Genomic DNA, 21,923 nt, shown 5'->3' with positions numbered 1-21,923 from the left:
TCAAACTGGACATCCAGCATAAAAAAAAGAAAAAAATGAAAAAAATAGTACTTTATTTAGATTAAAGGATGCAGTATTTGTGAGGGAGTCGAAATAAAACTTTCAGCTAGCCATCACAAACACTTCTACATTAATCACTGCGAGTCACCAAGAAAACTCTCACAAAAGGCAGAAGAGATTCAGATATTATAAAAAAAATCCAAGCTGTATCAGACTTGACTGTACCACAGAAAGCAGCATCGCAGTAGATTTTGCATATCCATAAAAGACACTGTCACCTCTTCTTCCACAAACATTTTGCTGGAATGCCTTGCCTAGAGCCCGTGTGCACTGCACCTCCCCTTTTTTGTGAACAGCGCAATGTCACTAATGCCATACTCCTCTTTATGGTTCTTTTAGACAACGCAGATTTTGTCACCTTGAACTGCAATGAAATGCACACGTTGTTTGCTTCGTAAGACTATTTTCACATACATGGAAATAGTAAGAGGTGCATTCTGAGTATTTAAGAGATTAACAGATTTTATTGTTTTCTAAAATATTTTACAATACAGAGACCCAAACCAGTAATTCCTGACAATCTTAGTAATCATCCTGTGGATGAACAATTATGTTGATAAGTTTTCCTTGACAGACACATACATACATCCGTTTTCTAAGCTTGCACATTTTGATTCATTGAAAATGATGACTAAATATCTCTATAAGCTCAAAAAGCAAACGATAAAGTCCAAGACTACCAACAGTGTTTTATAGTTACCTCAAAATAGATGTGTTAGCTTCATTACAGTGTAGCTTCCTAACATAGCATATCTACTTACCTGATACTTAGGGTTTTTTTTAAAACACAAATCTGCTGTAATTTTACAACCCAGTTTTAAATGTCACAAGTGTATACTATTTGACACGATTACAGATGACTGAGTTGTAACTGCAAACAAATGTAGATTTTACAGTGTTCTGCTACAATAATCCATGTAAGGACTAAAGCTAGTTTATATTTTGACCCACAAATTTGTCCACAAATACTGATTTTGAGTATGTTAGTGTATTTACTGTACTTCTGAAAACCTAATCACAGAATACTTCATCTATGGTACAGTAATGAATATGGCAGGAAAGCAGATTTAAATATACCTATAATTTAAACTCTTAAAACAGTCTAAATCTTATTGACATTAAAAGGCTTGATAACTAGTAGCCATGCTCTTTGTATTTTGGAATATCAAATTATATGTACATATACACAACATAGATAGGCTCTTAATAAAAAGCATTTAGTCTATTTTACAGTCTTCTCTGTTCAAAAAATTAGTCTTCACAGATTTAACATTTCAAATCACTCAAAAATCATTAGCAGTTCAAAGGAGATTATTTTTTTTTCCCTGCAAACATGTGCTGGAAATAGCTCCTGTTCCGGGGCTTACGTATAATTTATCTTTCTTTTGAGTGCCATTTAAGATCTAGATGGAAAACTCTTAGTTTAAGTGTTAAACCATGTAAGCAATATTCATAATAGAATCCCAACCCATGACACCTGCAGATATCTCTGCTACAAATAGCCTCTGTAACAGATATTTATTAAATACAGTATTTGTTTTACAACTTCAAGCCATGCTGACAACATAGAAAGATTACTACAACATGGAAAGAGTTTTCATTCAGTCAACTGGTGACTCAATCTGTATCATAATTTAAGTATCAATTGATAAATCCAAGCATACAAAAAGGTGCTTAACTACATAGCATTTAAATAAAAAAATACTGCATCTTTCAGACATCGCTAAGAACAAATAGAAAATTAACTATAATAATCTTTAAAATTCAAGTTGCAAGTTACTGAAGGTCACTTAAAATAACTGATTAATTAAAAGTGAGCATAAGCCACATACCTAGGGTAGGATGAGGCACAAGCATAGAAAATGCAAAAATGTTTAGGAGTCACAATGACAGACCATGTGGGAAGAAAAAGCTTAAAAAGTATTTTTCCTATCATACTATTTTTTCAACCTGACCCCTTTCCTTTGCATTGTGCACAAGTTGTGAAAACAATGTCAAATTTTTAGTTCAAACTTTTGCCTTTAAATCACCACAATTTCAGTATCAAGCTCTCGCCTTTTCATTAAAATATATACACTCTATACATCATTCAGCTTCCTCTTGCTTTAAATATATACTGTACAGGCCTACAGAGCTTTTGTAACACTTTATTTATTTTGTCCTTTGTCACTGGATTGGTTCTACATAGTTTGCTGGGTATAAACCAACTTGTCCATTGTCCAGACGTCCTTTGCACCATCCCTGCTCATCTTCATTCTCCATTTTAGTTAACTCATCCCCTGCAAAAAGAAGCAGCATTGTTAACAAGCTGTAACCTTTTAAGTAACAACTGGAAGATAATATGACAAATATCTACATGTCTGCTTTTCTTCCCCTGCCCACCCCAGGCCCCAGTAGAAAGCCTCCCTTCTTTGCTCTTCATGCTTTTGATACTAAGAATAACACTTAGAGATTTACTTATGGGATGAAAGGCCCCCAATTGCAAGAAAATAGGAAGAAGCAAGCTACTTTGAACCTAAAGCTTCACACTGATGGCATTTCAAAAAGGTCATAGCATTGTTTTTAAAGCACAATAAAGAATGCAAACTTTTGAAGTTACATACAGTGTTATTTCACTCTAAGATCAAAGACTCCCTTATATCTAAAGGGTGTGAACAAAGACAGTTGTGAATAGTAAAGGTACCTCTAAACAAGCAGAATAATCCTACATTTTTGGCCCTCAACAAAAAGTCATTGCAAGTGAAATAAATGTTTCATTAGGGTTACTGTGAATATATACTGTTCTAAGAGTTTGTGAAATATAAGGAGGAAATAGCTACATTCATGGAACATAAGGAGGAAAATGCTACAAACATTAAAACTTGGCAGTAAAATTCTCTTGAATTATACTTGCAGCTTTTCAGTACACCACTAAGTTGTGATGCAGAAAGATTATGACCGATTATCCATTCGGACATTTATGAACTATAACATAACCTTGTTTTGACTGTCATTCACATCTAATCTTCTACATCCTCAGGAAATACTTTAGCATTAGAGAGGCTGCAGACTCCAAGATGTTGTATACGAGCAAATGAATGTCCACCTTAGCCAGGCAAAAAAGGCCAGACTAAGTAAGAACTACTTCCTCAGGTTCAACTTAATTGTGTCAAATTATTTCCCTAGACAAAACTGATTTGTGTTTCATCTTAGTTAGCACTAGGAAGTACACACTGAAGATATTAACCACTTAGTACAGTCCCAAATGGCTATAAATATACAGTCTTGATATAATTTAGGAGAACAAAAATTAGCCTAGGGACTATCAGTTATTTGGCAGAAATGCACAAGCTTCATGTTAAATCTTCTCAGATATATATCTTTTATAGCTCTTCTGTTAGCTAAAAAAGGTTAAAGCCTCATCTCCTCTAGTTTGTAATTTTACCAGATAACTAATAAAAGAATGTTATAAACAAATATTTGGCACTATGGACTGTACTTGGCTTATGTAGACATTTTACAATTTTTTCCACCATTTCTGGTGCTGCAGAGTATACAGTTTCAAGCTTTCCTGCCACTTCTATGACGTGTATTTTAATAAAGACTGAAAACAATGACTATCAAAGCCACACTGCATTAACAGTCAGCCCCAATGCAGTTGCACTTGTATTAACAGCTAGGACTTGGAAACTCAAGTGACCTTGGAGGTCTATGAAAATACTACCACTTTTAAGGGTCATCTGCACAACAGCTATAATGAAAACAGTCTTTAACAACTGTGATAACGATAGTATATAAAATAACACATTTTGACAACATTGCATGGTCTACATTTCCTTTAGACATTTATTCTCAGACATGGCAGAGACACAGTGAGCTAGACATATGGTAGATGGTTGTGTCCCACCCTGTTACAGGATTATGAAACCTCTCATAAGGTATGAACAAACAAAAGTTATTCTTCCTCTTTGGAAGCCTCCCACAGTTGTTTGCCAAGAAAAAAAAAAAGAGACAGATGTATAAAGTATTCCACTAATAAAAAGGAGTTTCACATATTAAAGTACATTTAATGGACCCTGTGCAGAGCATATATACTACAGCATGTACCTAGAAGTGATCACTAAAACTCGGTAGGCAAATTCTTTGAATATCCAAGGAAATTGCATCTGAGAATATCAGCATACATTTAAAGAGACCCCTACAATGCATTAATCCTCTGCTGACAGCTGCTCAGGAGTCTAGGCATAGTCTACATAGGAATAACAGCGAGTACATTTTAAATTGGCTCCTGCATGACTTCGTGAATTTTTTTCCTTAGTCTTTTGTATGCTCAGTGTAAACCTAGTCACACCAATACTTCTGCCAAAAACCAAAGTAAATTTGACTGTAGCCTTTCTACAATTCAGCTTCTGTAAGGAGACTGATAGTCTATCATGCGATCCCTTTCCTACAGTTGATACAATCATAAAATTTGGTGTTAAAACTTACTTTAAAGCTCTTCCTTCAAAGGTATTAAGCTATTTTTAAGTTAAGCCTACGTACGTCTCTTACAGTTCATGCTTCCTGTACTTTTATTTCTACAGACCTCACACTGAGAACCAGTTGGTTCAAATAGTTTAATGCAAGTCATACAGCTGGTACTGAAGCACAGAATGCCTAACTTTGTATTTAACCATTACATCCGTGCGTATAAACATTGCATAGTTTTGCCACTTAAAGGCTTGTTACTGTAAACCCTTGGAATGCCACCCTGTTGCTTGACAAGCACAATACATATATTTCAAGAGGATCAGCACACTTCCATCCCCTGCTGAGAAAAAAGGAGCAGTTAAAGTCTACAGAACGAAGAATAATTTTAGCTGCTGTGCATTCCAGAGAAAGCTCCAGATGTTTTGTTAGTACTGGCCTTCTCTCAGGGCACAGTTCAGCAAAGTTAATGGACAAACCAATCAATTCCTCCTCTCCAGAAACCTACAATACCGGTCTACAAAGAAGAAGAGTCAGATGTACACAGTTTCACTACTACAACAGGAGTGAGGTGAGTGGAAGGTGGCAGCCCCACCACCTGACTTGTGGGGCTTTTTGGTTTAAAACAACACAAATTGCATTTAGAATATGACCTGGAAATACATTGTTCTGAGCACCAACTTTCTCCATAAGCAGAATGGAAGTCTAGCAGTTCACCAATTAGCTATTGACTTGTTTACTGTATTAACTTTAAGCCATGACACCTAAGATCCACTGTAGGTGGTGTAGAAGTAGCATACTTCCTACGAACCCCAGCTGAAGGAGATGCAGAACCAAAAGATTTCTCAAACTTTCTTTCAACATTTGAACCCTGGTTTTCCTCTAAGTCAGTCATTACAGGAGAAGGGAGTAAATGACAAGCTAACAGGAAAACAGACAAGATGAATGAGATTGCCATTTTCACAAACTGAAGTTCTGTTTATTTTGCTAAACTACTTATACAATCTTCTTCTGGAATTCCTGGTTAGTAAGTTTTTCATGTGCAATCCTGGGCAAGCCAGTAGATGAGAGTTCGAATGGCATGGACAGTGTGTAAGATTTCGCCTTTCATCACTAGAGGGTGCTGCCTCCGGGCTGGCCAGATGGTGAAAAACCTTGAGTCTGCGGGGGGAAGCCCACAACGGCTGGTAGAGCCAGCCCAGAGAAACTGAAGGCAGCAGCATTCATGGCGTGCAGCCATTGTACCCTTGTGCCAACTTCGTATGTGTGGAAACACACCGTGGCACAGCTCTCTCCTGTCAGTTGCCTCTATTGTGTTCTCTCAACTCCTATAGCAATGAGGTAAAAAAAGGAACGGGGTTTATGGCTCAAGGGAAACACAACATCCTAAGAAGGGAGATGTATAATAAGTGTACCCTAATATAATGCAAGACCAAAGAAAACAGGTAAAGACAGTTAACATATGCTGAAGGGGGCTGGAAAGAAAGAGGAAAAAATTATCTGTCCACAGCTAACTTTTCAACCTTAAAAAGTTAGCACTGTATGAGGATAAAAGGGATGCTTCCAGTTTAAAAAGAAAAAAATACCAGATGATTAGATATTGTTTTAAGGTTAGCTGCTATAGTCTTTTCCTTTAAAAAAAAAAAACAAACAACTTTGTAGGGTTGGCATTTCTAGACAGCAAAAAGCAGCAGCTGCTACTGTCACAAACTAAGAAAACGAGAGATAGGATTATCAGTTCTGCAGCTCGTTTTGTTTAACAGAAAATGGTAAGAAAGAAATATCCCGAACGGATACATCCCAACACATTCCAAACAGATTAGAAGTTCGTGCTTCCAAACAGGGGATACTAAGAAGGCCTCTCAGCAGGGGTGACAGTTAGGTAGAATCTTGTAAGTGGAGTTCTACGTTCAGAGAAACAGGTGACTTCAGGAAATTAAAGCTACAATAAAATTTTCCCACCACCACCACCCCTTCTCCTTTCGTAAATATTTTAGCTGAATCCTGTACACTTACCAGCTTTAAAGCTGAGTTCATCTTGCTCTTGGCCCTCATAGTCATAGAGTGCGCGTACTCTCACCTCCATTGCAGGAGAGGTATCTTCATCAAATGGATTGGTGTCTCCATTTGCATCAGTGGAAGAGAAGGGATTGTTGGACTCTTCATCAGACCAATCTGTAGGGTAGCTTTGGTTTTTTTCATAGCTGCTAACACTGAAAAAAATTTTGAAATTATTCTTTTCCACTCTTAAAATAGGAGACTAGAAATACCACTAAGATATCAGTTTCCCTAATTAAACTTAAACTCCACTCTAAGGCCCAGTTTTGAAACTTTATTTCTGGTTTGCCGCATTCAAAAAAAAGAAAAGGCATTCTTGCAATACATTTAGAAAGTTAGAAAAAGGCAAAAGAAAAAAGATATCAAAGACAACTTCCTCACAAACTCAAAAAACTTCTCTATCAAGAAATCCTTATAATCCATGGGATGATTTACTCTAGAAAGATGAAAGCTATGCAAGTAGTAGATGACAGGAATTATCTGGTTTAGGATAGGACATTTAAATTGCATTGCAGAACCTTCCTCCCAAATCTCTATGCACCTCTGCAACAGCTTTTAACACTTTTTGTATATTGCATTCCACCAAAAGCAGAAACTTCATTATACTGCAACAACTTGATCATTTAAAGAAAAGTTCACTGTTAAGCATGCACATGCCATTTAAGAGTGGTATGACATCCCTAGTGTGTGTATTGAAGTAACAGGCAGCTGTTTGAGAAGGTCCTAAATAAAAAGAAAGCAATCATAAAAGCAGATTTATTCATCAAGAACACACAGAGCAGTAAAGCTCCAGAAGCAGTTTCACTAGAAAAAACTGTCAGTTTTAACATTTTATAGGACTGGTAAAGGAAGGAAAAAAGCAACAGCAGTTCTGTTAGCAACTGCCAATAACCCCAGTAGTCTCAAACCAAAGATCAAGGCAACAGATATGGCATCTGTTAGGAAAGACAAGTTAGGTTACAGTGTTGCTTACACAAACGTTTAAAAGGACTTCATGCACTGACCAGCATAGTGTTAAAGAAACCAAAAATAGAAAACCCTGGATAGAGAAAGTGCAAGTGTGAAAACAATTAAAAGACAACATTTCACCAACTTTTTGATCTTATTGTCCTCCTTTTCACTGACAGTACTCCCAGTATCTTCTTCATCTTCAAAGGGATTGTAACTTGATTGTACTGACTGCACTGTGTTACTCTGGACACTAAGACTGCTAATTTGGAAAAGAAAGAGCATTATGGTGACCCTGTCTGTTTAAAAGTAGAACACTGTCATTGGTGTCCCACTAAGAAGTTTCTTAGCAGACCCCTTCTCCAGCCAAACCAAAAAAAAACAAAAAAAAACAACAAAAAAAAAGAAAACACCCAAACAAACAAAAACCCAAGCATCCATCAAGTATAGCATAAGACCCAAGAAAGTTCAGGAAGTCTCACACAGGATACATTCCTCCATAATTAGAATATCCTTTGTAGAACATAGGTTTTTTTTATTACTACCTGCTATAAATGGCAGCACGATTTTTCCTGACAGTTTCATTCCTTTCCAAAGCAGATGATGTTAACAGTTTTGTATTAATCACATCCAGGATTCTGAAGTGACTGAACGTTTTGCAAGGTAAGATTTCAAAGTATAATTGTCATTTCTAGAGATGGGAAGATAGCAACAGACTAACTACCAGATTAGCTACAGAAAGTTCAGTTTCTCATGATGTTTGGTTTCTTTTAATTCACAATGCAAAGTGAACTGTAAAATGGAGATTAATTCCCAAAATATTTCGTAAGCTGCAGAAACACATCACTAAATGCTCAGACAATTAACATTTGATGGGACAGTAACTTTTTGATCCTGCAGAGCTTAGCGTACTTGAAGATAACAAGCCTTTCCAATTAGACTTTTTAGGCATAAAAAAAAATACCTGCTATGTTTGTTAGGCTGTGAAACTTGATCTCCTGTCTGATTAATACCAGTCAGAGTCACCCCATCAGAAGCCTTCTTCTTTTCTCTTCTACTGAGAGTGCGGTTCAGATCTGCAGACCACTCCTGTCAATGAATGCAAACTGTGACTGAGAAATTTAACTGGACAAGTAATTATCACATTTAATTTTCAGACCAAGTTATGGAACATACATCTATACATACAATAGTACAAATAATTATTAAAAAGATAGGTTACTCTACATGTTTCAGTTACAGTTCTTATCTAGTTCCTACCCTAGCAACGCAAACAGGTATTTGTGCTACTTGCAAAATCCCAAGGTTACCTGAACTTCCCTGCTTAGTATTCTGAACACCTTGAAAAGACTTAACACACCAGACATCTGGCAGACAACTGGGGAAATCAAAGGAGCTAGCCAATGCAGCTCTTTAAAAGTTGTATGAGAGGTCTCACTGTTTCAAATAATGCCAAGACATCTGACTTTAAGAGGTAAAGCTTACATTTGATTTAAAGAGATATTATAATCTAATTTAAAACAGGCCTTACTTCTCAAGTGCTCCAGGGATGACCTATGAAGCAGCTCATTTTTAAACTTGTTGTCCCTAAGATTTGAGCCCTTAAGGTACTTCACTCTAGATTTAGTGAAATTTATTGCCCTTAAAACCTACCCAGAAGAGTTAAGGCTCAAATCAACACAACTGTTGACAAGACTCATAACACCATTTGTAAAGTATCCCCTCCTTGATGTTTTGAACCATTCAGATGTTTCACAAGGCAGACAGGCATGATGAGACCTAAACACAACTTCTACCTATCGAGTCAAACTAAGATGCATACTGATATAAAGCAGGAACCAACAGAGAACAAACTGAATGCAAGCAAATACCCCATGCTGAGACATGTTTCATCTCAGAATCCTTAAAGGTAAAAAAAAAATTCAGGAGATAAACACTGTATTTTTTTATAGCAAACTAAGCATTTTTAACAGAAAATTCAGATTTTGCAAGTTGCTATTACTACTGCTTTATACATATAGCACAGTCCAACTGTGGTCTGTGCCAGTCCAACCACTGGCCAACTTCACACAGATGCCTCATTATTTTAACTTTGTACAAATACATATTGGATTTCTGAGTTACCATAGTTTAAAGACCACTGATCTAAGCATATTTGCAGTTTATAATGCAATTTCATATTTATTTGATCATGTCTTTTTTTTTTTTTTACTTACTTCATCCTTGTAGCATGTAAATGAGAAAAAACTTGATTAGAGACGTTGCAACAACAGTATCTGTTAATTATAATGCTTATGAAAAAGGATGGTAATTTCCCTACACAGAAGTAACTGTAGTTCAGTGTTTCAGGCAAAGAAATTCTGCAGTACTATTATAAGTTTTCTTCCTCAAACCTTCTAATCTAAAGTTACTCAAAATTTTAAAAACAAATTATATTTTCCCATTATGGTTAATAACAGAACAGTGAACACTCCAGAGCTGACACTTACACTCCATTAATTTAATGCCTAGAAATTATTCCCGCTAAACCCATGATTCTGGTCAAACTCATCCCAGTTCCAGCTATTTGATACTCTGGTATTATGATCTGCACTGACACATTTTGGTACTTGTTTCTTGTAGGCTATGTTAGCAGAACACCACTTTAAAAAAAAACAACACAACAACTTTCTTTTGAAGATGGCATTCAGCAATAAAGTTACCAACTGGTTCGAGGTGGAACTTTTTTTACTATAACAGTATTGAAAAAACTAGTTGAGACGTATAAATACTGATTTTCAGGACTGCTTGAAATATTTAGTTCAAACTTTTTCAAAGTCCTTGCTGCCTACATTATAATTACCTAACAACAAGGAGATTCAAATTGATATCTGACATCAAAGGGCAGAAGTAAAACATCCAGGATAACATATACAGGTGTCAGATGTATCAACTAAACCATGGCTTACTAATGACTTCAGTAATGACTTTAGATTTTAAAAAAAGTTACTACAGGATTTACCCCTTTTCTCTTTAAATAGGTGCCCAATATAATTGCCTCCAAAAGCTGGGGGATGAGGAGAGCCCAATGGAAATCAAGAAAATAAAACCACTATGACTTGTAAAAACAAAAAAATTCACTGCTGGAAACCTGAATTTAAGAGTTACACCAGAAAGGGGTAGGACAAAAAGCAAAAAGGAAAAAATAGATAAAACGAGACTGAGTTTTAAGTACTCTGACCTTACCTCAAACTGAGGCCAGTTCATTGACATCCCTGGACCTTGATTAGCTCTAAACCACCGCAAGTCTTCAACAGCATCTGCTGTTTTGATATTCTGTTCCAGTTCACGGTAGATGTTTTTGTAACTGCAAAACAAATTTGTCTTCAAATTTAGTGTAACATTTAGAAACATGGCAAATCCCCTAGTCAGATAAAAAAATAGGAATATTTCAAAGTTCACAATAGTATTGAAAAAACTTAGAGCAAGACAGACATTTTAAAACTGACAAACCTATTAACTGCCTGTAAAAAAGGAAGAGTAGTCCAAACAAGTAAGCTTTATTAAAGTTCACAAAAACATAAAGCGCTTATTTGCCAGGGTTTAGAATTATGACTCTTGTGTAAAGTAACTTAATTGTCTGTCATTAAAGGTAAGATTTACATAGGAATGTATTTAAATTAATGAATGCCAATCTTGAAGTTTATTGAATTTAAAAGCTTGTCTACAACGCAGTAGAAACTGTTTTTGTGATAAGTCCATAACATTCTGTGATTAATCCAATGAGAATTATAAATCATGATAAAAATAAAAATTTCAAACCTGCAGCAGAGTTAGAGGACTTTCCTACGCAGGTATAATATATGTTAGCTGCTTTTATGTTTTAGGTATTTTCTGATTTTACTAACTGTACTGTTTATACAAAATATCAAATACTATAAAAATAGAACCTTACTACTTTTACTTATGTCTTAGTCTAATTGTTTTTTTGTTAAGGTTGAGTTCTCAAAGTATTTTACAGAACATTAGTCATGTTGCAGATGCAACTTTGATCCCCTGATCCTAGACCATGCACATGATGTATTCGCTCTACAGACTGTGACTACAAATACAATTGTTTTATACCAAAAAACCCGATGTGGAACTCTGGGTATAAAGAGATCTTAACACAACAGCCACAAGGCTTAAAATAGAAGACACAGAACTGCTAATCTGTATTCAAGTTAGACAGAATTTGGGAAAATCCTTCCAGACCAAGTCACACAAAATTTAGAATTAGAATACATTAGTAATACACTGTCAAGGAATCAAACTTTCTCAAAATGTACATCCAAATTTCTCAATTTCTATATACTACTTGACCGCTTTAACATGTATGCAGAGTGGTTTTTCTTCTACATCAGTAGTTCTTTGAATGTATTTAAACAACCAAAAGGCATGTATTTTGAGATAGGGAATCAATAGTTTTAAGTTACTTACTAGCCATCAGTTAAATCGACAATGAACTGAAGGTCTACATCTGTAGAAAACAGGGCAGGGCTATTTTCTGGACTGTGCTCTTCAGCATTATTAGTCTTAATGTTAAAAATCAGCCTTTCTTTTGGGGGTTTACTCTGTACTTTTTATCTCTGTGTATTCAAAGAGATAATGAAATAAAGAGTTCCCATTGCGTTATCCCTAGTTTTATCCTAATAGTTCTTTTCTTTGTTTGCACCTTATTAACATACCACAAGACATCACTCCTGAAGCCCCTAAGTATCTTAAGAGGAAATCATTGCGTTTCCCCTTGGTCACCTTTGGTAGTCTTCCCCCAACCTTATCCTCTAAGTCAACTACTTATTTATTTCTGTCTGTAGTTTCTTTCAACCTAGTTAAAATGAATTCAAATGGGCAACAATCCTAAATATCTATCTAATCTACTCTGAGAGTAAAAAGAGCCTGTTTTCCACAGCAGTTCCATAAGAACTTTGAAGCAACCCAAAATAACAATGATACTAAAATAAGTGATCTTGCCCTTACCTACTGCTTGCTCTCTATTTGTTCTTGCCCCTATGTCACCCCCTTCGTTTATGCTAGCATTAACATCCATGCAACTGCATAGCAAGTCAGTTTGGAACACTGACCAGGGTTAAAACCAACTAGACTCTTCCTGCCCTAGGTTACCTTGATCAGCTCCTTAATTCCACTGGCTGGACTACCATAAGAGCTTTGTCACTAGCAGAAGAGGGAACAGAACTGAGCAGCCAGCCAGGAGCACACTTTTGTTCTTTTAATTGAAGTGCCAACCAGAGTGCAAGCGAAACTCTGCTGTTACAAGCAGGATGTAAAATTCCATCAGTGTTGCAGCATTTGCTGCACGTATTTCAGTGTTTGTCTTCTCAAATGCAAGAGAAAACAAAAACACTATAACCACTGTCTTGCTGACATTAAAGTAGCTTCATATCAAAATGGCCTGTAGTAGCTGATGACCTGCCACACGGTCTGCATGAGCTCTGGCTTGAGTTCCCTAGCAAAAGTTTAGATTTCTTGGAATGTAGTGTGGAGGGTCCGGGCAGAAAGAACAAAATACATGTTTTATACACACTGCAGTATAAAGACCAGACTTTGAAATTAAGATGGACAAGACTTCATCAACAGTCAACCAATAGATCTTTAACATTATCCCCAAGTTAAGGTAATTCCTTTAGACTGAGCTCTAATATTTTAACAATAAATGCATTTATGTTACAAAGTTCATGCTGTCTTATACTAATAAATTATAGTTTGTTCTACGATAAACATACGAGACACATAATACACCAAAACCCTCCTTTCCCAAATCTCTGATCCAGCATTTTTTGATTCTAAACTCGGAATCCTTACTAATTGGCATCCACTTGACTATAAAAAAATACAGCAAAAATGAGGGTTTATTGGTTTATTTAACACTGTGTTAAACAAAACTAGCAAGTGTTAGTGATAGATGCTAATCTGATTTTCCACACAAAACAAAGAATTAAGCTCTTTCACTTCAACTTTAAATAATTTGAAGCAACACATTAGAAACAAATCAGGTTCCAAACTCTGACCTACTTAAAGTACAGATTACTTTTCACTGAAAAGTAATAAGCAATTATTTTGAAGTTTTACAGTTTTACCTTGCAACATTAGACAAATCAAGGTGCTTTTGAACTTCCAGTAACACTTCTCGAAAGAAACGTAAGCGTTTTTCCTCAAACTGCTGACACTGTTCAAATACCTGCTCCATGTTTTCCATATATTGGGGAGTGGCATTATCTAATTCTTTCAGTGATTTTTCATACTTTTCTTTTGTCTGGGGTGGAAAAAAAAAAAAAAAAAACAACATCAGCAATATATTTTATTACTACCCTACATAACAGATTTAGCAATGTAGTAATGGCCAAGATTTAGACCAGAAGTTCCCAAACTGCATTCTCTTTCCATGACCACCGTATTTATGTTAGGTCACAATGAGAGTTACCAAACAAAACTGCAGAACAGTTACAATAAAGATCTAAGCCTCTTCTCTGGCTTTTTAACGGAAACCATGACAATTGTTAATGCAATACTAAAGATAAAAAACAAAGGAGCAACAGAGTAAATCGGAGCAGGCAGTCTCTCAAGTTACAGGTCACTTATTTAAAGATCTCCATATAATTTCTAAGTGCTGTCTTTTCTCCTTTGGTAATTTACATAGCCTGCTGTGAGTTACGACCAAAAACCCAAACACTGTATACATCCCTGTGAATATAAATTGCATGTTTTGTGAGCTCAGTTAACAGATAGAACCCTCAGACCCTACACTAATTTACAGAAGTAATCCACCGACAGGAATTAAAAAATCCCACTCATGAAGTTCAATCGGGCCAAGTGCAAGGTCCTGCACCGGGGTCATGGCAACCTCAGGCACAAATACAGGTTGGGCGGAGAATGGCTTGAGAGCAGCCCTGAGGAGAAGGACTTGGGGGTGCTGGTGGATGAGAAGCTCAACATGAGACGGCAATGTGTGCTTGCAGCCCAGAAAGACAACCGCATCCTGGGCTGCATCAAAAGAAGTATGGCCAGCAGGTCAAGGGAGGTGATTCTACCCCTCTATTCCACTCTGGTGAGAGCGTAGTACCTGGAGTACTACGTGCAGCTCTGAAGGGCTCAGCACAAGAAGGACATGGACCTGCTGGAGTGGGTCCAGAGGAGGGCCATGAGAATGACCAGGGGGCTGGAGCACCTCTCCTATGAAGACTGAAGACAGAGAGTTGGGGTTATTCAGCCTGGAGAAGAGAAGGCTCCAGGGAGACCTTATAGTGGCCTTCCAGTACCTAAAGGGAGTCTACAGGAAAGACGGGGAGGGACTCTCTATCAGGGAGTGAAGTGATGGGATGAGGGGTAATGGTTTTAAACTAAAAGAGGGTAGATTTAGATTAGATATTAGGAAGAAATTCTTTACTGTGAGGGTGGTGAGGCACTGGAACAGGTTTCTCAGAGAAGTTGTGGATGCCCCATTGTGGGGCATCCTGTGGATGCTGGAAGTGTTCAAGACCAGGCTGGATGGGGATTTGAGGAACCTGGTCTAGTGGGAGACATCCCTGCCCATGGCAGAGGGGTTGGAACTAGATGATCTTTAAGGTCTCTTCAACCAAAACCTTTCTATGATTTTATGTAACATTAGCCTTCCAGATCACAGAACAGCATTCTCAAAGGGAAAAGATGTCTTTGAAGAAAGTTACACAAGAAAAGCCTCTTGATAGCAGCCCACTAAAGAGATAAACTAAACTGGGCAACAGAATGGCATTTCCAAAAGCGTATTTATTTTTATTTAAATGGACTATATCAGCTTGCTTTCTTTAAAAAAATGGATTCTGCAGTCAAGAACGACTACAAGTTGAGATGTTGTCAGCAAGTTTTAAGTGGTTATCTCACAGCCTCTCAAGTGAAATAACTCAATCATCACTACTAAATGAGTAGAACTTTGTCCTAGAAGCTCACTCTTATTCTGCTTCATTCCCTGCTGAAAATAGGGGACAGTCTGGTGAAATAGAGGCAATACATTATTCATTCTTCACAGAAGAACTTAGCAATAACACATGCTTTGGAGAAAACTCTAAATTTTGGTATAGGACCGTTACAGAAAGTGAGCTGCGCTGCAGTCCACAGCCCATTCAGGAAGAAAAAAAAAGCTTAAATTTGCACAAGATATAGGTTAAAAGATTGCATATAAACAATGTGTTAGCATACAATATACCTTTAGTACATCTTGTTTGCTTCTCTCCACTTTGTCTTGTAACTTCTTAAGTTGTTCAGGATTTAGTGCTGGATCAGCTTTGCTGTTTGTTTCTCTGGATATAGCCAGTTTCTCCTCTTTGCAGGCCGCATGGTATGCTTTTTTTGCAGCTTCCACCTACAAAGTCGATTCAAATATTTGCATCTTGGACAGTTTATACAATAACCACCAACTGAATTTTTTTGCCTTATCATGTTGCAGTGAAGAAAGTGTCAGGTTTTGTTTCAGGATGTTCTTTCTTTTTTTGGATTTTTTTTTTCCATTTAGGCCAAGGAATGAACAATACGCAATAACCAACATAAGGAAATTATTGTAGTTCTTATGAATCAGCATTCTCTCACCATACAAGAAATGTCACTCATACATCTCAGAGAAGTGTGGAACAGACTCAAGAAAAGGTTTACAGAAAGTCCTCAATGGAACATTTTTTCCTCATGCCCATGTTCTCCTGCTCCCCTTTTTCTACAAACCTATTATTTAAGAATAATGTTACATGCCAGGGAGAAAACCCACAAACACTTTTCTTCTGCTTATTTGTTTGAGCAATTCTTAATTTCAAATGCATGAAATCAGATACTGTTAAAATGGTATCTTACATTCCACTTATTCCATATTTTCACTGAAGTCACCAAGATTAGGAGAGACCAAGAGAAAAATACTTATTTTCAGAAGAGGACAGAAAGCGAGAGATCTTTTTGAGAAAGGAGGGTCCAGCAGAGAGAATAGGGAGTTTACTCCCTTATAGAGATTTGAGACATTAATATATTGTAACACAGGATATCTAGTACATAATCTACTGCTGTACCTCTTTCAGCTTTTTTGCCCAGGGTTTCTGAGCTTTCCTAAATCCATCTTCTGCTTCTTTGGTTTCCTTAAATCCTCCCATCATTTGCTTATGAAAGGCTTCCTTCTGCCAGTTCTTGATTTTTTCAAAGTCTTCATTCATCAGTGAACCTTTTACTTCTAGATGTAGTTCACTCACTTTTTCAGCTTCTGACATAAAAGCACACCAAGCCCTTTCTACTGTTCCATACTGTGGGCCTAAACACAACAGAAAGTGTCATTCTCAGTAACCGTCACCCACATGGAACTTATATTCCCAAGATACTACCTGAAGCTATTGACTTATATTCACTTGTAAACAGCAATATTGATGCAAACCTAGAAAAGGGAACAGTTTCTTTTCAGATAAATTTAGAAAATTACAAATTTTTACACCAGAAGTAGTATACAGTCTGGCCTCCTTATCCCTGTACTATGATTCTCAGTATTCCACCAATTAGCTCCTCTTTGAACTGCCTTCAATTTCTCAACATACTTATTGAAGCATGGATAACTAGGAAAGGAGAAACTATTTCAGAATACATTAAAATGGTTTCAGATTAGCCTTCCATTAGAGCAATGCCTAGCTCTTATTACTAGTCTTTCCCCCACAACCACTGCCCCCTTATTATTCAGATACACTTTTCAAATTGTGTTTTATATCTTTAGTTACCTAGAAACAGACAGTTCTCTATAACTGAATTTATTTGGATACCTCAACACTGGAGACAAGTTTCATCTGCTTCAGTAAGAAACAAGCAAACTAGCAAAGGAGCAGGACTATGTTTGGTTTTAATCAAGAAAAGCTTAATCATTTGTGACATTACTGGGCCTTTTGCAAAGACTCCATTATAGGCTAAAAAGTACAAAATTTCTACTTTGTACTTACCAAAACAAAGATATACAGAAACATTTTTTTCCATTTGAGAAAGTTTTCAGAGTTCAAAATCAGAACATATTACCTTTTTCCACAAGCTGTTTCCACCTTTTTGCCCATTCTGTAAGCTGCTGAGCATAGACCTTCTCTATTCTTGCCCGTTCATGAATACAATTCATAAGATCATTGCAAAGTCTGTGACCATCATCAATTCGTTTTACTGTCCGCTTGTAATTTCCAACCTATAAAGAGACAAATACTTAACAACTACTGCTTGAAAGCTCTGAAAACAAGATAAACCTAATTAACACAAATACTGTTACCTAGGAACAAGAGAATCTGCTAGTAGGAATTAATCAATATAGCATCAATATAGCATAAATTATTTTTCAATTAATCTCAAAACCTGACTGCAACACCACCACAAAGGCCACAGATTCTCCTGTAAAAAAGTTTTAAAAGTCAAAGCTTTATTATGATTTATTAGTCCTTCAATGTAATTATGGGCAGTCATCATAATTGTTGTGCATTATTATTGCTTGGTAATGTTTTAGATAAACAAGATTTTTAACACAAATACAGTATTTCCCTCTTCCATGCTTATTATTAAGTACCTTAATTTTGTGCTGTGTTTAATCTTTCAGGATTAATAAAACTGCAAAGACATGTAAAGGAGCATTGCAACATCTCTATCAAGCGTAATAATAGGGTTTTAAAAAATGCAGTATGGAAAAGGCGCAACCACTATATATATATAGCAGAGACTGGATGTGCCCTTTGTTATAGCTGTGCTTCACTGCTGACAAACTAGATAGCAACTTTTTCAAAAGTATACTGTAGAATTTAATGTGGGAAGATACTGACAGCAATGACATGGAGTTCCCATACCTAGAATTAACTCGCGAATTCTAAAGAAAAAAAAAACCATAGTTGCTCAATGTACAGGCTACAAAAGGACAAGGATATGGAGAAAATGCACGCTATATAATAAAAATTCATTATATAATTAACACACTCCTTTAATTTTTGTGTACACATCAACATGGAATCACTGATCTAGACGACTGAAGGGAAAAGTAGCCTGATACTGCTTCCAGAGTAAGATTTCCATTGATTTCAAGGTCACTCAGATTGACTTTTGTAAACATTAAACAAGACATAAGAACTCGGTTAACAGAATTTGCACAGCCTATTAAATATCACAGTCAGTTTCTTATCTGCCCTAACCACCTGGCTGAAAAATAAAGATTAGCTGTAAGGCAGTAGATTAAACATTCAAATACTTAAAGCACGATTGTAATTTTTACATTTGAATCATATCCAATTCACATCTTAAATACAGGAAACCACTCAACCTTTAGGTTTGCATTTATTCAGAATTTTGTCAGCAGATGTACATGCAAGCCATCTGCTTGAGGAAAAAAATACTCAAAGTATATAGGGAAATACTCTCTAAATACAGGGGGAAAAGCCCGCATTAAGTGCCGGAAAAGTAAGCGATTATGTGATAAATACAGACGTATGTTAGGACTCCTCATCAAAGCTGGGGGCAAAAAAAAAAAATCAAAACCAACAATGACAGGACAAAACCAATTCCTTTAGACAGTTGCCTAAAAGCATTCATTTGGGCATGTTCTCAGGTTTTGGACTAGATCCATTTCAACAGATCGAAGAAATTTAGGTAGTATCTAAGAAAAGCATTAGTTAGCAGTCACTGATTTGTCCAAATCATGTAAGAGAAGTACACACATACACCCTGCCTTCAAACATAAGTCACAATATAATTGAAGATTATAAGCTACCAGCATCACAAAAGCTGACACCAAAAATCAAGACAGTCAATGCATCCATGTCAAAACACGTTTTATCTATTAATAAGAAAGCAAGAAAAATAACCTCTTATTTTCAGGAGAAATAGAAATTGAGAAGTAGCAGTTTCAAACTAACACCGTACACAAACAAATACAATATACACAGGTAATCAAAGCATTAAGAAAATCAAGCACCTCAAAGAATACTTTCTAAAGCCTTTCTGATGGAAGGTCAAATCATTCATCTGCTCAGAATTAATCCAGCTGTAGGTTCACAGCCAAGCAGACTGTTAAAACAGGTTATGCTAGCTTGGCACAACTACTGAAGCCTTATATTAGCATCAATTTGTGTCTCCAGTTATGCACCCAGGGATTTACGTCTCTAGCATGAACATTTCCTTTCATAAATTTTCACTATTAAATTAGCATTTAAAATGCTAATATTGAATGGGATCTGGCTGCCTCACGGTATTTTTAATGCTTTCACTTTGTGTTGTCTGAGCAAATTCGAACCTCATGGTAATATCTAGCAGTTGCCAAATCTCAGACAGGTATTCAGAGAACTGAATTTAGCTTACCTATTACGGTTCACTCACTATTATCGCATAAAGCCACCTTTAAAGAGCTGCGTGCAGACCACAGATAATTCATCCACGCTACTTCCTCCTCCAGAGGAAGACTGAAGGAACTAGCATCATAGTTTAGAACTGGTATAAAGAAGAACCAGGCCTACAATACTAGAAAATAACAACCTACTATTCCAAAGAAAGCCTTTTATACCAATATTTTCAAGGAAAAAAAGAAAATGTTCACTTGATTTTAGACAACACATTCAAATTTCATGCCCTATGAGGAATGCTAGAATTTTGGAAATACATAATTTTCTGGTTTTCATGACACACATGACGTAAGTTATATACTTGGCATTTAACATTTTAAAAACCTAGTGGTTAATTTAAAAAAATTGCATTTTAAGTTATGGACACTGCAATGACAAATTTTTTTGAAAAGTGGAATGTGCAGCCTGCCACTGTAGGAGGCAGACCTGGAGGTATGAGAGCACAAGGTACTCAGACCACAGAGCCAAGTAAAGTGAGAAGAACTCTAGTCTTTATGCAGCCAAGGAATTACTAGGTTAACTGTCAGTAAGTTAAAAAAAAAAAATTAAAACCTATAAACTAAAGACACCCTGAATTCTAGAGAAGAAAAACATGACTTAATACATTGTTTTATTCATGACTATTTTCTCCAATTCCTGAGGCAGACTGCAAACATTCTGCAAGACTTCCTTCTTCCCCTTCACAAGAAGTATTTGAGCTAAAACAAAAATGACAACTTCTTTTATTTGTAGCAACTGACCAGGAAAAAAAAATAATAATCCTGTGTTTCTTTGTTTCAGTCAGGGCCATGTTTACATAATGCCTTGCCATTTTCAGATTTTTCGATTAGCGCTGTTCAGTACATGAACATATGATTTTACTAGTTAGAATACCTTTCTGATCATTTTGAGCATTGCGCTACTTCCTGTTAAACATACAGCAGGCAACAAAGACATGAAGTTTTTAGTTTCCTTGTCCTACAAATGAAACATTTGTTTCAGGAAGATAAACTGTAAGATTATAATCTTTCTTACAGTTTCATGAAGAATGAGAGATATTTAGAAACTATACCCTGCTTTCATTTTAGCATCAACACTTCACTCGTCTGAAAGAGACATTTTATTACATGATACCAAATTCATAGAATGGCTTGGGTTGGAAGGTACCTTAAAGACCATCTGGTTCCAATCCCCCTGCCATGGGCAGGGACACCTCCCACTAGACCAGGTTGCTCAAAAGCCCCATCCAGCCTGGCCTTGAATGTCTCCAGGGATGGGGCATCCACAGCTTCTCTGGGAAACCTGTTCCAGTGCCTCACTGCCCTCAGTGAAAAATTTCTTCCTGATATCTAATCTAAATCTACCCTCCTCCAGTCTAAAGCTATTACCCCTCGTCCTATTGCTACATGCCCTTGTAAAAAGTCCATCTCCAGCTTTCTTGTAGGCCCCCCTTTTAGGTACTAGAAGGCTGCTGTAAGATCTCCCTGGAGCCTTCTCTTCTCCAGGCTGAACAACCCCAACTTTCTCAGCCTGTCCTCATAGGAGAGGTGCTCCAGCCCTGTGATCGTCTTTGTGGCCCTCCTCTGGACTCGTTCCAACAGGTCCATGTCCTTCCTGTGCTGAGGACTCCAGAGCTGGACACAGAACTCCAAGTAGAGTCTCACCAAAGCAGAGTAGTGGGGGAGAATCACCTCCTTCAACCTGCTGGCCACACTTCTTTTGATGCAGTTGGATGTGGTTGGCCTTCTGGGCTGCAAGCTGTTTACCCTTAGTTGCCAGATACACTTCATCAAAAGGAAATAACCCCAAGCATTTATTTCTTAAGAATGCCACTATAATGGTCACTCTCTTGACGCAATCAGTGAATTCTCTGAAAATTGTGATTCACAGTTTTGTGTCACACACATCCCCCTTCCTAAGTTGAGTTAGCCACCAATTTCCCTTTTTCCACTGCAAAAAACACTGAGCTTCGATACAAATAAGCCTCAGTTGATCCTATTTTGCCCCATTTATCTCTTACGGGCTTTATGGATGCCTTCAGATCTC

General features: G+C 36.8%; 1 protein-coding gene across 4 annotated transcripts in view; it reads right to left on the bottom strand.

The window, feature by feature from the left end:
• Positions 1-504: 504 nt before the first annotated feature.
• Positions 505-21,923, bottom strand: part of PACSIN2 (protein kinase C and casein kinase substrate in neurons 2) — a 64,943-nt gene continuing 43,524 nt past the window's right edge. For 2 of the 4 annotated variants that reach the window (XM_074591157.1, XM_074591158.1), the window contains 9 exons: positions 17,554-17,710; positions 16,575-16,810; positions 15,731-15,886; positions 13,629-13,804; positions 10,738-10,858; positions 8,477-8,601; positions 7,658-7,774; positions 6,523-6,719; positions 505-2,339 (listed from right to left, as the gene is read on the bottom strand). In XM_074591157.1, the coding sequence (XP_074447258.1) occupies positions 2,227-2,339; positions 6,523-6,719; positions 7,658-7,774; positions 8,477-8,601; positions 10,738-10,858; positions 13,629-13,804; positions 15,731-15,886; positions 16,575-16,810; positions 17,554-17,710 (1,398 nt within the window). In that variant the 3' untranslated portion in view covers positions 505-2,226. The remainder of the gene's footprint in view (positions 2,340-6,522; positions 6,720-7,657; positions 7,775-8,476; positions 8,602-10,737; positions 10,859-13,628; positions 13,805-15,730; positions 15,887-16,574; positions 16,811-17,553; positions 17,711-21,923) is intronic. The other 2 variants (XM_074591159.1, XM_074591166.1) reach the window with 2 other exon arrangements.

This window comes from Larus michahellis, chromosome 1 (assembly GCF_964199755.1).
Source record: "Larus michahellis chromosome 1, bLarMic1.1, whole genome shotgun sequence".
NCBI classification, from domain to species: Eukaryota; Metazoa; Chordata; class Aves; order Charadriiformes; family Laridae; genus Larus; species Larus michahellis.
The sequence above is the reverse complement of the archived record's forward strand: the minus strand, read 5'-3'. Positions and strand labels throughout refer to the sequence as shown.